Below are 13,216 nucleotides of genomic sequence, written 5' to 3' on the forward strand. Positions count from 1 at the left end.
TAAGTACAAGAGAAATGTTTGGGGCTACAAGTTTTTAACTGTGGTTGTAGTTCCACTTGTTGGCTTTGAGAAAGAGGAAAATACCATTTTTCACCTTCACGTTTTTAGAGGGGAAGAAACTGTCATGTGAATACTGATGGATGTCAAATAAGGTGATGCTTTGTGTAACTACATTCAGGATATTCTTTCAAAATTCGTTTGTTGGTCTCCCTGTAGAACTCCTGAGGATGTTAGGAGGATGAAGCATATATATTTATCCGCAGCTGGCAGCGTGAGCCCCCACCTCTACTTCTGCAGTCAACTGTTTTGATCACTCAGGCCTACAGCAGCCGCAGAACACCACCTAGTGGTGCCGCGTGTTCCCTCCAGCTAATTAAATACACGACTTTCCTCGTGGCTCTTTCAGTTCAGATTCTTTCCCCAAACTGCTCCACCGCAAGGTGAAATTGTGCTCCGGACTCGATCAGAACTTCCCGGAGCCTCTGCACGCTGAACGTCTAAAGATAACAGTGGATGTACATCAAACGATGTGGCCACCATAGCCTTCCTTCCTCAGCAGAGATACAGGTAGGTGCTTGGCAACTTTAGCTTTTGGATTATGAGAATATGTGGTTTCAGGGTATATAAGTTTATGTAGTGTGGAAAATCGTGGCCAGTGCCTTTTCTTCCTATTCTAATTTGAAGGTTGTATTTCTTTATGCATATTTTAAATAAAAATTCCATACTGTACTTAGCTTTCTGGGTGAAACAGACACACCAGGTATGCCCAGATAGCCCTGAGCAGGTAACCAGGTATGGAAACTGGTGGAGAGACAAAAATAAGCTGTCCTGATGCATCAAGTGCACCAAGGACACCTGTTTGGGTGCACTCTGGGCTTCAGAAACAAGACAGTAAGTTTTATTACACTGCAGCTGTCGGTGCTGCTTAGCAAGGTTGATGTGTACACTTGAACACTTGCTGTTGCATTCTAAGCAAATCCTTTGCTTTTGATTTCCTTCCTTGATTGTGTAGGGGATAACTCAGTGCTACAGCTGAGCCGGAAATTGCTGAGCAGCCTCAACACAGGGCGGCTGAGCCGGAATAGCGACACGGCCCGAGGAGGGGGGAGGAGGGATGGCCTCAGCACGGTGCGCCCTGCTGCCGAATTTCCTCTGTCATGTTTGTACGTCAGACAGCGCGGGCCCCGCCCCTGCCCACGCCCGGCCAATCGCGCGCCTCCCCGCTCCGCTCAGCCAGCCAATGAGCGAGAGCCGCTTTTCTCATTTCTCGCCCCAGCGCTTTCTTTCACACTGAGGGAGTGACAGGTGCGTCAGCCCGTCCTATTGGCCCGCCCTCCGGGGACGGACGTGTCCTCGGGCCAATCCCCAGCACCGGGACGAAACGCCGTGCAGCCGCCTGCCGCGAAAGGAGAGGGGTGTGCCCTAATGCATCATGACACTAACGGCGGCTGTGATTGCTCAGCTCCGTCCTCACCGCCCCGCCCCGCGGAGCCCTAACGGAAAAACGATTGGTCGTGGGGAAGGCCGGGCCCGGATGTGCGAGTCCGAGGGGCGGGCTTTAAATGGGCAGCGGCGGGGGGAGAGGAGCGGCGGCGGCTGGTGGGGCCTGGGCCGCGCGTGCAGCGGGTCGGCGGGAACGCGGTGAGAGAACGCCTGAGAGGCGGCGGCGACGACCACCCCCTCACAGGCACCGCGGGGCTCGGGGCGGCGGCTGGGGCCGGGGCGGTGCGGTGCGAGCAGCGCCCGGTAGCCGGGGCCAGGCCCACCCGCGGCTGGAGTCGCGTGCCCTCCCGTTGACGGCCGCGCTGAGGAGAGGCGACGGGCGGTACCGCAGCGGCAGGTGCCGGGGGCCGGGCGGGCTGAGGAGCGCTGCGCAGCCCTGCTGGGATCGGGTGTCGTCGTCAGCGCCCCGCGTTGTGGCGAGCCCTGACTGATCGGCGCGGGGTGGGAGCGCTTCTGCAGCCGGCGGGGGAGGCGGCACGCTGCGTACCGGCAGGGGCGGCTGTGTTTATGTGCGCTGTGAGTTTCGCGTTTCGTTCCTCATGAGGAATCGTTTCTGGAAAAGTTCTCAGTTCTATAAGTTGATTCCGGGCACTGCCGTGTTTACCTGATGGCTGCTGGTGACGAGTCGGAGGCCCTGTGTGGATGCGGCTGTGAGTGGTGACGACCAGACGGGGACTCCGGCTGTGTTTATTCCTCTCTCGTAACGTGAGGGTCACGGGTGTAAGTGTGGGAAGCGGCTGCTTTCAGCTGAGGGCAGCGCAGAGTGACGCGGCGGTGGGTCCTCGTGGTGGACGCAGGTGGCTGTGTGAGGTCGGGTGGCTGAACCGTTCAGAAGCCCCACCTACTGCTGCTGGCGCTTCTGGGGTCATTTGGTCTCCCTTGTACATAACACTGTAACAGGTGAGGCTGGGGGCAGCTAGATATGTTAAGGAGAACGCTTTGTATTTCTTGTTATCGGATAGATGTCAGTGCAGAGTAATCTCTAGAAGCTTTATGTCGTTTAATGAGGGCTAAAATATGCTTTGCTTGGTGACGAAACCGGTTCTTAATAGCTTGTAAATAGGTGTCTCTGTGATGACAAGCTTTTAGCAGAGCTGGAAGTGCGCTGAGGTGCACAGCTGCCTTCTGAGAGGTGGAGTCGGCAGCTGAGCTCCATCGAGCAGCAGTGATCAGCTCCCTTCTCACTGATGATAGGTTGGGCTGTCCTTTACATACATACCTCATTCTCTGCCCTCTTCAGCTCTTGTATCTTCTATCTTTTATTCTGTAGCAGTGCAATTTATATTACCTATGTTTTCAAAAAAAAAAAAAAAAAAAAACCAACAACCAGAAAATGTTTCATCCCAAACTCATCAAGTAATCACCCCAGGGTCCAGCTGATCGTTTTCAAGTCTGCAGCTCAGCTTCCTGAAGTTTTCCTTTGTCAGAGCCATAGCACTTGGGTGCTCCTTGTACGTCCGTTCCAGCGCCCTCTGGTTACCCTCACATTCCCTGAGGAAATGCCTTGTGTTTTTCTAGGCAAGCATCTTGCTCTTTGAGTCTGGCCAGATTTCACGTAAGAGGAAGGGCCTGTGGCATATCCCTCTGGCAGGGCTCTGTTTTGTAGACAGGAGATGGGAAAGGCAGGAACAGATGGGCTGTTTCTCTGCTGTCTCAGAGTGTGCATCGGCGCTGCCCTGCCGGGCTGTTTGCGCTGGCTCGGCTGATGCGACTCTGGCTGCTGAGGAGAGAAAATATCTGAAGGGACTGTGCACTGGAATGTTGGCCTGAGATGATCTCGGGTTTGGAGAATGAATTAGTTTTCATCACTTTTCTGAAGGGTGCTTGCATTTGTGTTGTTTTGTTGTTTATCGTTGTTAATGCTGGACTGCTCAGTAGCCTGGATGGCTGTTAGTTAAACAGCTACAGTTTGCTATCAGGGTTTCTTTTAAACCATTAACACTGCTGGGTAAATACTCTGGCTTAATATTTTTTTTCTTTTAACAAGATTTATTGTCTGTTTAGGAAAAGTTCTGTTCCTTATGTTATCATTTTCTCTATGAAGTAGTCAAAGCAATGTGTGAACAGGTGGCAGCTTGTTTACTGTAGGAAAAAACGGTAGTTCTGACCACAATTGAACCTGTGCTATTTTCTCTCGGTTTGCCGCATCCTCTGAACTGCCTTGGTCAGTTTTGTACAATTTCCTATTAAAGAAATTGAGCAAAGTGAATTGTCGCAAAACTTAATGTAACCAGAAAGAGTGGGGGAGGGGTGGAATGTTGGAGGCTGGGAGGACCGGGGGGGGAGGGGAGGAGTGGAGGAAAGAGGCAGTGCCAGACGTGAGGTTGTATAGATGAGAAAGTTCTCGTGCTATCAATAACAAGACTTTTTATAAACAAATGAGCAGAAATGCTGCTGTAGGTCTTTACCCAAAGAGGAACAGTGTGAGTTATTTAAACGGTAGATGAAATGCTGGAGCTCTGAATACTGCTGAAGTCCTTGTTATTGAATTGCTGATCTAATGGGTGCTAAGCCTTAGTGCTCCTAATGAACCCATTAAATAGCTACAGAAAATCGCTTGTGTTCTGTGGCTTTGTCTCTTCCTGGCGGGGTTCCAGTGCAGTTGAAAGCAAAATGACATGTCTGTGATGCAAACTCAATGGGAGGATCATCTCTTTCACTAGGAATGACAGATTTTTTTCAACTGAAGTGCTTCAGAAACATACCAAGTCTGCAGTGTATGCGAGGGACAGCATTTAACAAGAGTGTGAGAGTAAGCCTTGTAGTACTGTCTTGTGCTGGATGTGAATATGAAGTGGTAACTTTTAGTATGGTACTCACAGGAGATGTTCATCGACTGTGCTCAGCCAATAGATGGTCTTTTCTCCACTTGGCAAGATGAAGAACAGTTTGCAGAATCTTTCTCATCTTTTTAACAGAATGCAAGAATTTAAGTGCAAAAATATTTTGTAGACAGCTGTAGTATTGTACTGGAGTCTAATAAATAATAGAGGTTTGGCATTTCTAGCTTTTGTCAGTCTTAACTACAAGTTCTCATTTCTTACAGGAATATAAAGCTGGTTATGGAATTCTCTCCAAATCCTCTTTATATATTGAGTCCTGTTTATCTGTAAGGATGCATACTCATTCTGTGTATTTTCAGAGAGGTGTGAAGAAACAGAAGACATTGAAGAATTGCGGACTTTTATTTGAAGTACTCGTTATGAACCCTTTCTGGAGCATGTCTGCAGCTTCTGGGCGCAAGGTAGATACCTAGTGAATAGCTACTGCAATTCCTCATCATGAGGGTTGGGGTCATATTCGTAAAAGGGTCAGCTGCATTAATTGGAGTGTGCATGTGGGTGAAGTCTGCTACAGAATTGGCTGTAATGACTTCTCTTATCTGAAGCATTTTCAAGGATGGAAGATAAACTTGTTCAAATAGTTGGAAGACTTAGTAAACAAGTGTCATAAGAGCCGTCTTACATAAACCTTAGCTGAATGTTGCATACGCAGTGAAGCGTTGACAGAACTCTGCGTGGATAACATTGTTAGTTTCTACATTTTATTGTATCTAAAAGCATGATTGTTCTAGGGTTAGTCACTTCTCAGATTTTCAGTGCTATATATAGCTTTGTTGATGGTGCTTGTGACCAAAGTATTGCTACCAGTGCAGGTCTAAAGCCCTTCATAGTGCCATACTGTAAATCACCACTGCCCAGTCCCAACTCTGTAACCTGCAGGTTTGTCTTGGCAACTTGTGGAATAATTTTGAGGTCTGTGCGTAATGCAGTGTTGTGTAGGGTGACACATGAAGTACAGAGTACTTTGTTAGTGAAAGACATGGGCTTGGGAAGGTCATTATATGAAAAATTATTTAAACTAGTCTTGGTGTCAGTGTCAAACAGTGACTCTCCCACAGTGGGGATGGGCTGTATGATCAGTGTGCAGGGGGATGTTTGTCTTAACACAGACAGTAATATGATGTTTTCTACAGAAAGTTCCCTTCTCAGCTTTACTACTACATTACTTTTCAGAGACTTTTTGAAGTCTAGAATGGGAGGATGCTTGTCAGTGGAGAAGTGATTTTATCATGATACACTGTGTGCTGGCAATAGTCTGACCTCTAAGCTGATGGTCTGTATTACCTGCTTCCAGTTTCTAAAAAAATACAAGCCTCCTTAAGTGTATGTCCTAATCTGCAGATTTCCTATCCACCATTGGTTACTTCTGTGCTTGTAGGCTAGGTTTAAAACAAAAGCTATAAAGATGCACACACCTCAATGCTCCCCGCACCCCACCAAAAAAAAAAGAAAAAAAACTAAACAACACAACATAAACTTCATTGGCCACACTTGTAAATAGTGCAGTTGGATTTAAGCCTATGTCAAAACATGTTCTTATGTTAAATATTTTTAATTTCAACATCTTATGTCGTGGTTTTATTTTAAATCTAACAGAGACCTGAAGCTGATGAGAAAACTTTGAGTGGGGAACTGAGAACCAGTCCTCCAAGAGCTTCTGCAAAGAAACAGTTGCCTTCTGTTCCGAAGAATGCTGTGCCAGTTACCAAGCCTGCCTCTCCTGCCATGTCATCCCAGTCAACAAATGGAACACATGCTTCTTATGGGCCTTTTTATTTGGAGTATTCCCTCCTTGCAGAGTTGTAAGTTTTCACATTTAAAAATAAAGCTTCTCTTATGTTACTGAACTTATGCTTCAGCAGGGGAAAAAAGCAACATGCAGGGATCTACTTCTGCCTGGTGTCTCTGCCCTGAAGAACACAGTAAACCTCTCTCTTCCTTCAAATTCTTTTTCTTGAGCGGAAACCTCACTCTCTAGAGATAGCTGAGGAGAAGAAGGGATGTGTTTAGGTGTGATTTTCTGAATTCTTATTTCTCATTCTTTAAATACATTTTATGTCTGTGCCTTTGGACCAGTTATCATAATAGCTTTTTTTTCAGAAATAGCTACTACTTAGAACCATTATTAAGTCAGAAGGAAGCAGAGTTCTAGTAGGAAGTTGGTTATGAATGTAGAGTACCAGATCGTAAAGTTCAAATGTGGAACACTTGAATGCTTCCTGATGATACAGCTTATTAAGTGGATATTAGGAAGACAATTCTTTCCTGTCTCTCAGTGATATTTAAAGTGAAACATAAGAGGGAGGAGTTACTACAGTTTAAAGAGCTTTTGTTGGGTCACTTGCTTTGATCCAGTGTAGTGCTTTGCAGAATGTGAATCATACAAATCTATATGTCTGCAAAGCTTTTTAGTTTTATAAAGTTACTGAAGTTGTTCTGTGCTATGAAGCTGGAAGGACTTCCTCTGCAATAGATGTACTGGATTCTCAAGTATTTAGAGCCTTTTGGAATGAAATCCCTTGAGTCCTGATGCAATGCTAAGTTTCAGTTCTCGTTTAACCCTTGTGTTGAAAGTGAGTACTTAAAACATTAAATCTTCTTGTTCAGGCAGCTGAGTCTGACTTCTTAATTCAAAAAAGATGGTTTTCTTCTGCAGCATGCCACAATGCATTGATATTCTTCTGGTTGAACAAATTCATGTATGGTACGGAAGTTGTTAGCACAGAAATGTCTTACTGCTTTTTTTTTAACTGTTTATTAATGCAAGCATGCTGAATTCAGTTTAATTGGCCTGTACAGCAACTAACTGGAAAGCCTATGAAGTGAATATTAGTTTATGATGTATAATTTTCAGTAGAATCTGCATACCTTATAATGATAGCTGGTTAAACTTCCTGGGAAGTTCTTGTGTTTGTTAATTTGAAAATAGTAAAAGTAGGACATTTTACCTCTGCAGGAAGACTGCTGATTATTAAGTGGACTTTCCTAGAAGGTAAAGGAAGAAAGAGAAACTCTTTATGTAATTCACTGTTCTTTGGTGACTGAAGATCATGATTGGATCATCACCACAAAAAATGAAATAGCAAATAGATGCTAGTATGGGAAAATGTGTTGGTCCATCCTGGCAATGAGATGCTGAAAATATTCGATGTAGATCTCCACCATGCTGTTTTTCACCTGTCCTTTTTATTCTCTGTTAATTTGTTTTGTTCTGTGCCAACATGATTCTTGTTTGTCATGCAGCATAGTCTTATCTAAAACTGAGAGGCTACTTGTTCAAAATTTTCAGTTGAAGCTATGATAGAAGTTTGGAATTAGCTGCAAGTCTAAAACTGCATTCAAAATCCCTTAAATACATTCCTTCTTTCCATCTTTATTTTGAAACTGGGAATTCAGCAGAGCAGTAGAAAGGCATTAAGTGCATCTTTTGGGGAAAGAACTTATTTCTACTTTTCTGTTGACAGTTTTCTCTGTACGGCAACTGGCAGTACATTCTGGCTTTACTGTTGTCACCTTGCTGTAGGTGAGGTGTGGTTGTGGAGCTATTCTAAATGCTGATTCTAATTGCAGTACGTTGGTCGTGAAGCAGAAATTGCCGGGTGTCTACGTGCAGCCATCTTACCGATCAGCGTTAAGTAAGTTTAAGTTTAACTTTGAAAACTTTAATAATTACATGTTTTTAAATTCTTCTGCTCAAGAAAACTGTCTCACTTGCAGTGTGGTTTGGAGTGATATTCATAAGACACGGGCTGTACCAGGATGGTGTATTCAAATTTACCGTCTATATTCCTGATAATTACCCTGATGGAGACTGCCCGGTAAGTGACTGTAGTTGTGTGTGTCTTGGGTTTTTCTTCTGCTCTGGTGCTTCAAGTGTGGCTCCCTGTTAAAGCTAGTGTACAGCTAGTTTCTCGCTTCTTTGGACTAGTTTTGTTTAGTTGGCTGGGCATATTTGTGATGCCATCTTCTACGTATCTCCTAACATCAGTGGAGGGATCTTGCTGCTTTTGTTACTGAGGCTGGTGCAGAGTATTTGATACATTGGAGCATTAAGCAGTCAAGCAGTTTTTTACCTTTCCTTGCCATGGATGTTTAAGCATTTACGTATCCAAATTCTGAGTAGCTGTGATGGCAAGTGAAATCCAGATGCTTGTGCTATACTCAGTGTGGTACTGCAGGATTTCTTGCCTGTGTCTTTTCTAAATACAGTTGAAACAAAGAACTAAGAGAGCTTGAGGAGAAAGTTGATGAAGTAGCAGGAAATGGAGAAGGGTAGTGTGGTATTACCTGTGATCTTTGCTTTTTCTTTTTCCTTTTAGGGAAGTTACTACTTTCCTTTCCTGCCATTTGTGGCAATGTGACTCTCTCCAGAGTGGGGCATCCGGTCCTCTTGGCCAGATCTATTTAAGAGGAAGACTGGGGGTTGGTGCACATAGCTGCTGTAGCTGAGAATGAGCTGCTGTGTTAGGAAGCTGCCTGTTTGGCATCAAGCTTTGTGTAAAGCTCTGCAGGGACAGAATTAGTATAAAACAGTTTATTTCAAAGATTAGTCTTAAATGTATCTGACGTATCCATCATTGTTTTGTTAGCATGGGGCTTCATAAGCCTTCCTGTTGAAAGTAATTTTATTATTATTATTTTTAGAGGCATGCACAAATGCCAGAGGAAACAAACTGTACAGAGCTGAAGGCATCTCACAGTTTACTTAGAAAACGTGTAGGATAAAAGGAATTACAGATTATAGCTCAAGAATGTAAAGAACTTTCAGCTGAAGGTTTTTTGTCATGGTTTTTTTTTTTTCCTGGCTTAATCTGATCTTATCTGATATTGTTACCTGTGTTGGCACTGGTGTTTTTGCTATTAGCTGGATTAGTCTTCTGATTCAGTGCTAAGAATGTCAGAGAGGACAGGACCCTGCACGTAACATGGGTATGCTGGGTTATGGTGTCACAGTTGCTTTCTTGTTATATAGTGCCAATTAATTAATATTTGGAAGCAACGTCTCACTAACCAATAAAACACAAAAGACCTGAAACACCCTCACCCAGTGCTTTAACACTGAGATTTTTTTCTTTTTTCTAATGCAGCGCTTGGTTTTTGATCTGCCTGTCTTCCATCCACTAGTAGATCCCTTGTCTGGTGAGCTGGATGTGAAAAGAGCATTTGCAAAATGGAGGTTAGTGGTAACATATTGATGTGCAGTTTGGAAGGTTCTTTCCTTTTTTCACCTTGTTTTGTTCTTTCTAGGCGAAATCATAATCATATATGGCAAGTCCTAATGTATGCTCGCAGAGTCTTTTACAAGATTGATACAACTAGTCCTCTGAACCCTGAGGCTGCAGTACTGTAAGTATCTTCCAGGCATTTAAGACGTGATTTCTTAAGAGATTTTTGCATAGAAGTACAGAATCAAGGGATCTGTATAATTGCTTATGATCTCCATGTCTGGAGCTCATTGTGATAGAAACTACAATTGAGGCTTTGCCTGGTCTGTCTGTGCTTCCAGGGCAAACCTGTACCTCCTTGCAGTTACTTGACGTTGCTTATTTCTCTCTTGCAGGTATGAAAAAGATATTCAACTGTTCAAAAGCAAAGTGGTAGACAGTGTCAAACTATGCAGCAGTCACTTATTTGATCAGCCCAAAATAGAGGATCCCTATGCAATCGTGTAAGTACCATGGGCAAATTGACAGCGTCTTCATGCGTGGAGAACAAGTTTTGGTATAGTTTGAAGCTTTTCCGTGCCAAGAGATTCAAGTTGGATGACCTGTTCTTTTGTATGTATGTAAGAGTACCTTGAATGTTCTCTGTTTCTTTCTGCTTAATATTGAGTAAAGGTGAAATTATCCGACACTGTGTTTTCTGTTGGAAAAGATCTGTGTCAATGTGTAGTAAGTTTTTGGTTAAAAAAAAAAAACTCAAGATTTGTAGTTGACTTGAAATTAAGCAAACTAAACCAAGTGAAAGTGCCTCTCTTTTTTTTTTTCCCTGTATTACTTCTGTGTGTTTGCAAAACTGTGGAGTAAGAGAACTGTATTTTCTCCATAGTTTTTCTCCTTGGAATCCAGCTATACATGATGAAGCTAGAGAGAAGATGTTGACTCAAAAGGTATGTACAAAGTCCAGATTTTCACTATAGAAAGGGTCTATTGCCTGATAAAGGAAGGACATGTTCTGTGTCTCTTTGTGATGAGCACCAGGCAGCCTTTATTCTGCTTCTCTTCTGGATCTGGAGAAGTGCTGAAACTGAATTGGTGTCCTAACTAAGTGGTTATGTTGCTCTTCTAACTTCAGTGTGTTAAACAATCATTCAGCCAGCTAGAATGCTTTGTTAGGCTGTGTACAATTGTTGGTAAACTTGACAGATTTTTTTTGTTTAGAGATGGGAAGGAAAAAGAAAGGAGAGATTTGCTGACTTTTGTTAGCTTGTCCTTTCATGGTCGGTACTGCTGCATAACCTCACAACCTCCAATTTTGTTCTTCTCTTCTGTTGAAAGATCTTTAATGAGTGAATCAAAACTTCAAGGCTTTCTTTTACTTAGAAAACTTTTTTGGGACTGTTACTTCTCTCCTCAGAGCACTCAGATACAGCAAGAGTGTGTTTGTTCAGACAGTTTTCATCAAAGCAATACCTTTTGATATTTGTGCAGTCAGAGTGCAGTAATGCTCAGTGTCCCTTTACCTACTCTAGAACTGAAGTAGTGAGGATAACTTTCTAATGGCTTTTGAGCTTAGCAGTGCATACAAGAACTGGAAGAGCCTTTTTTGTCTTTTGTGGAGGGATTCAAAAGAAAGGAGCCTTCATTCTGAAGAGCTTAAGGCTTTTAAAATATTATCTGAAAACACTCTTTCCCTCTCATTCAGTTTATCATTTTTATGTTTTAAATGATTCCTAGCACTTGACAGGAATTGATGTGCAGCAGTTCTGAGTCTGCATTCAGTAGCATGACAAGTGAACCAACTTGCAGTGTCTCAGGATTTGGTGGCTGCTATCTGTGTTGAACTGGCAAAAAAAAAAAAAGAAAAAAGCACTGTCAGTGTTTTAGTTAATAATTACTGCATGTGTGGTGCTTTAGTTGCTGAAGTTGTTTGATGATAGCAAGAATGCTCAGGCTTTTGTGCCTTAGGAGACTTGTTCCAAAATGCCAGTGCAGTTGAGCATGTTCTTTGCCTTCCCTGTAAAAGGAAGTTCCCCTGTCCTGTCTTCTTTCCTTTCTGCTGCAACCCTGGATCATTGTTTATTACCCACATAATTTGTGTGCACTGAGAAACAACTGTCTGTGCTGAAGCTGTTAACAGCAAGTGAATGACATTTGTGCTTTGATTTGGATTGACTCTTCTTTCTGTAGAACCAAGAAATTTGGCAAACAGCTGTGCAGTGCTGCTGTGCCTTGGTGTCCAATCAGAATGCTCTACTCAAGGAGCATCTGTCTAATCTTTATAGTATGATTGGGTGACAGTTCATGAACTAAGTCATTAAGACTCTCCTGTAGTGTCAGTGTAGATCTACGCATGCCATGCATACTCACAGAAATTAACAGTAGATGTGACACTGTTTCTCTTTGAGAAATGATACTGACCTCTTTTTTGCTTGTAAAATGCCAGTCTGGAAATGTGTGGGAAAGTACACAAGATTTCTAATAATTCTGACTTCAATTTTCTTCCACCTAGAAGAAACCAGAAGATCAGCACTGCAAAAGCATGCATGTTTCTGGCCTGTCATGGGTAAAGCCTGGCTCAGTTCAGCCTTTCAGCAAAGAGGAGAAGACAATGCCTACCTAGCTCTTCTGGACTGTGGTGCACAGAACACTTTATATGGGTGGAGGGAATGTAATGGAGGGAGAAACAGCAAAGCAGCAGTTTACGGATTAGTAAGAACTGAATGATAGCAGTGGCTCCAGTAAACTTGCTCAATGGATTACTGACTGTGTTTTACATATGCATTAGGTTTTAAAGGCTTGCCTGGAGTTTGGAAGTATCTCTGAACACTGCAGTACTTCAATCTGAAGACTGTGTAGAGTGGGTAGTTCCTCAGGGCTCTGACATGCCTGGAGGTTTGGGGTTGCTTTTAAGCTTTTATTTTTTTCCCTCCAGGAAATGGCTATTTTTTTTTTTTCTTCTAAATTTTAAATTGCTGGCAGAAATACTAGCAGGAAATATGATGCCAGAGGTAAGCTGTGTTCATGTAAACTAATATAGCAGAGTAAAACACTATATTTAATGGTTTTAAATACTTCAGTTTCTATTGTAAATATGATAGGATTTGAAATTGTAAATAGATGGTTCAGTGACTCCATTTAGCACTTTCCAGAGATAAAGCTGAGGATGATACTCAGTGGATGATGTACTATTGATTTGTAAATGGATGCTGTCACTAAAGCACACATTAGTCTGACAGGGTGAAAGAACAATGTCAGGCTTAATAGACTTTTATTACATAAACACTAAAATCAAAGCTTTTAATGGTGGTCTCTTGAGCTAATAAAATCTTAGAGGATTTTAGATTCCCTAGGTGTCTACACTGTAGGGATAAATAGAATAGCTCGACTAATGTGTGTTAATGGTGACATCTTAAGAAAATAAAATGGAATCATCACTTTGCATTTGTCCAACTGTTTGTGTTTTAGACACTTAGTAAGGCCTGGAACTGGGCTGGAAGCGCCTGGCAACAGAAGTATTTTAAGTGTCCTGTTGTGTGCTGAAGAGACTGGCTGAACACAGTTTTGTTCCACATCTAGGAAAACCTTTCTAAAGATGGTGTGAGTTCAGGGCAAAGTCTTCCACTTTCCACGAGAGTCCTCCTGATATCATAGTCTAGCATGATGTCTTATTGCTGCATAATGGGATTTTTCTATAGATCCTATAGATTC

The 13,216-nt window shown here is 42.8% G+C and overlaps 1 protein-coding gene across 9 annotated transcripts; it reads left to right on the top strand.

Moving 5' to 3' along the window:
• Window positions 1-348: 348 nt before the first annotated feature.
• Window positions 349-12,947, top strand: AKTIP (AKT interacting protein). 9 transcript variants are annotated; one of them, XM_015292357.4, is made up of 10 exons: window positions 349-567; window positions 4,646-4,747; window positions 5,943-6,148; window positions 7,917-7,981; window positions 8,064-8,164; window positions 9,434-9,522; window positions 9,594-9,692; window positions 9,907-10,014; window positions 10,395-10,455; window positions 12,018-12,947. In XM_015292357.4, the coding sequence occupies exons 1-10, from the start codon at window positions 514-516 to the stop codon at window positions 12,126-12,128; spliced, it is 996 nt and encodes a 331-aa protein (XP_015147843.1). In that variant the 5' UTR covers window positions 349-513; the 3' UTR covers window positions 12,129-12,947. The 9 variants fall into 9 exon arrangements, with proteins under 9 accessions (XP_015147843.1, XP_046755382.1, XP_040562989.1 ...); XM_046899426.1 differs by having other exon boundaries at window positions 12,021-12,947; XM_040707055.2 differs by lacking the exon at window positions 349-567 and adding an exon at window positions 1,584-2,019.
• The last annotated feature ends 269 nt before the right edge of the window (window positions 12,948-13,216 follow it).

The sequence above is a fragment of the Gallus gallus genome, chromosome 11 (genome assembly GCF_016699485.2).
Source record: "Gallus gallus isolate bGalGal1 chromosome 11, bGalGal1.mat.broiler.GRCg7b, whole genome shotgun sequence".
Taxonomy (NCBI): Eukaryota; Metazoa; Chordata; class Aves; order Galliformes; family Phasianidae; genus Gallus; species Gallus gallus.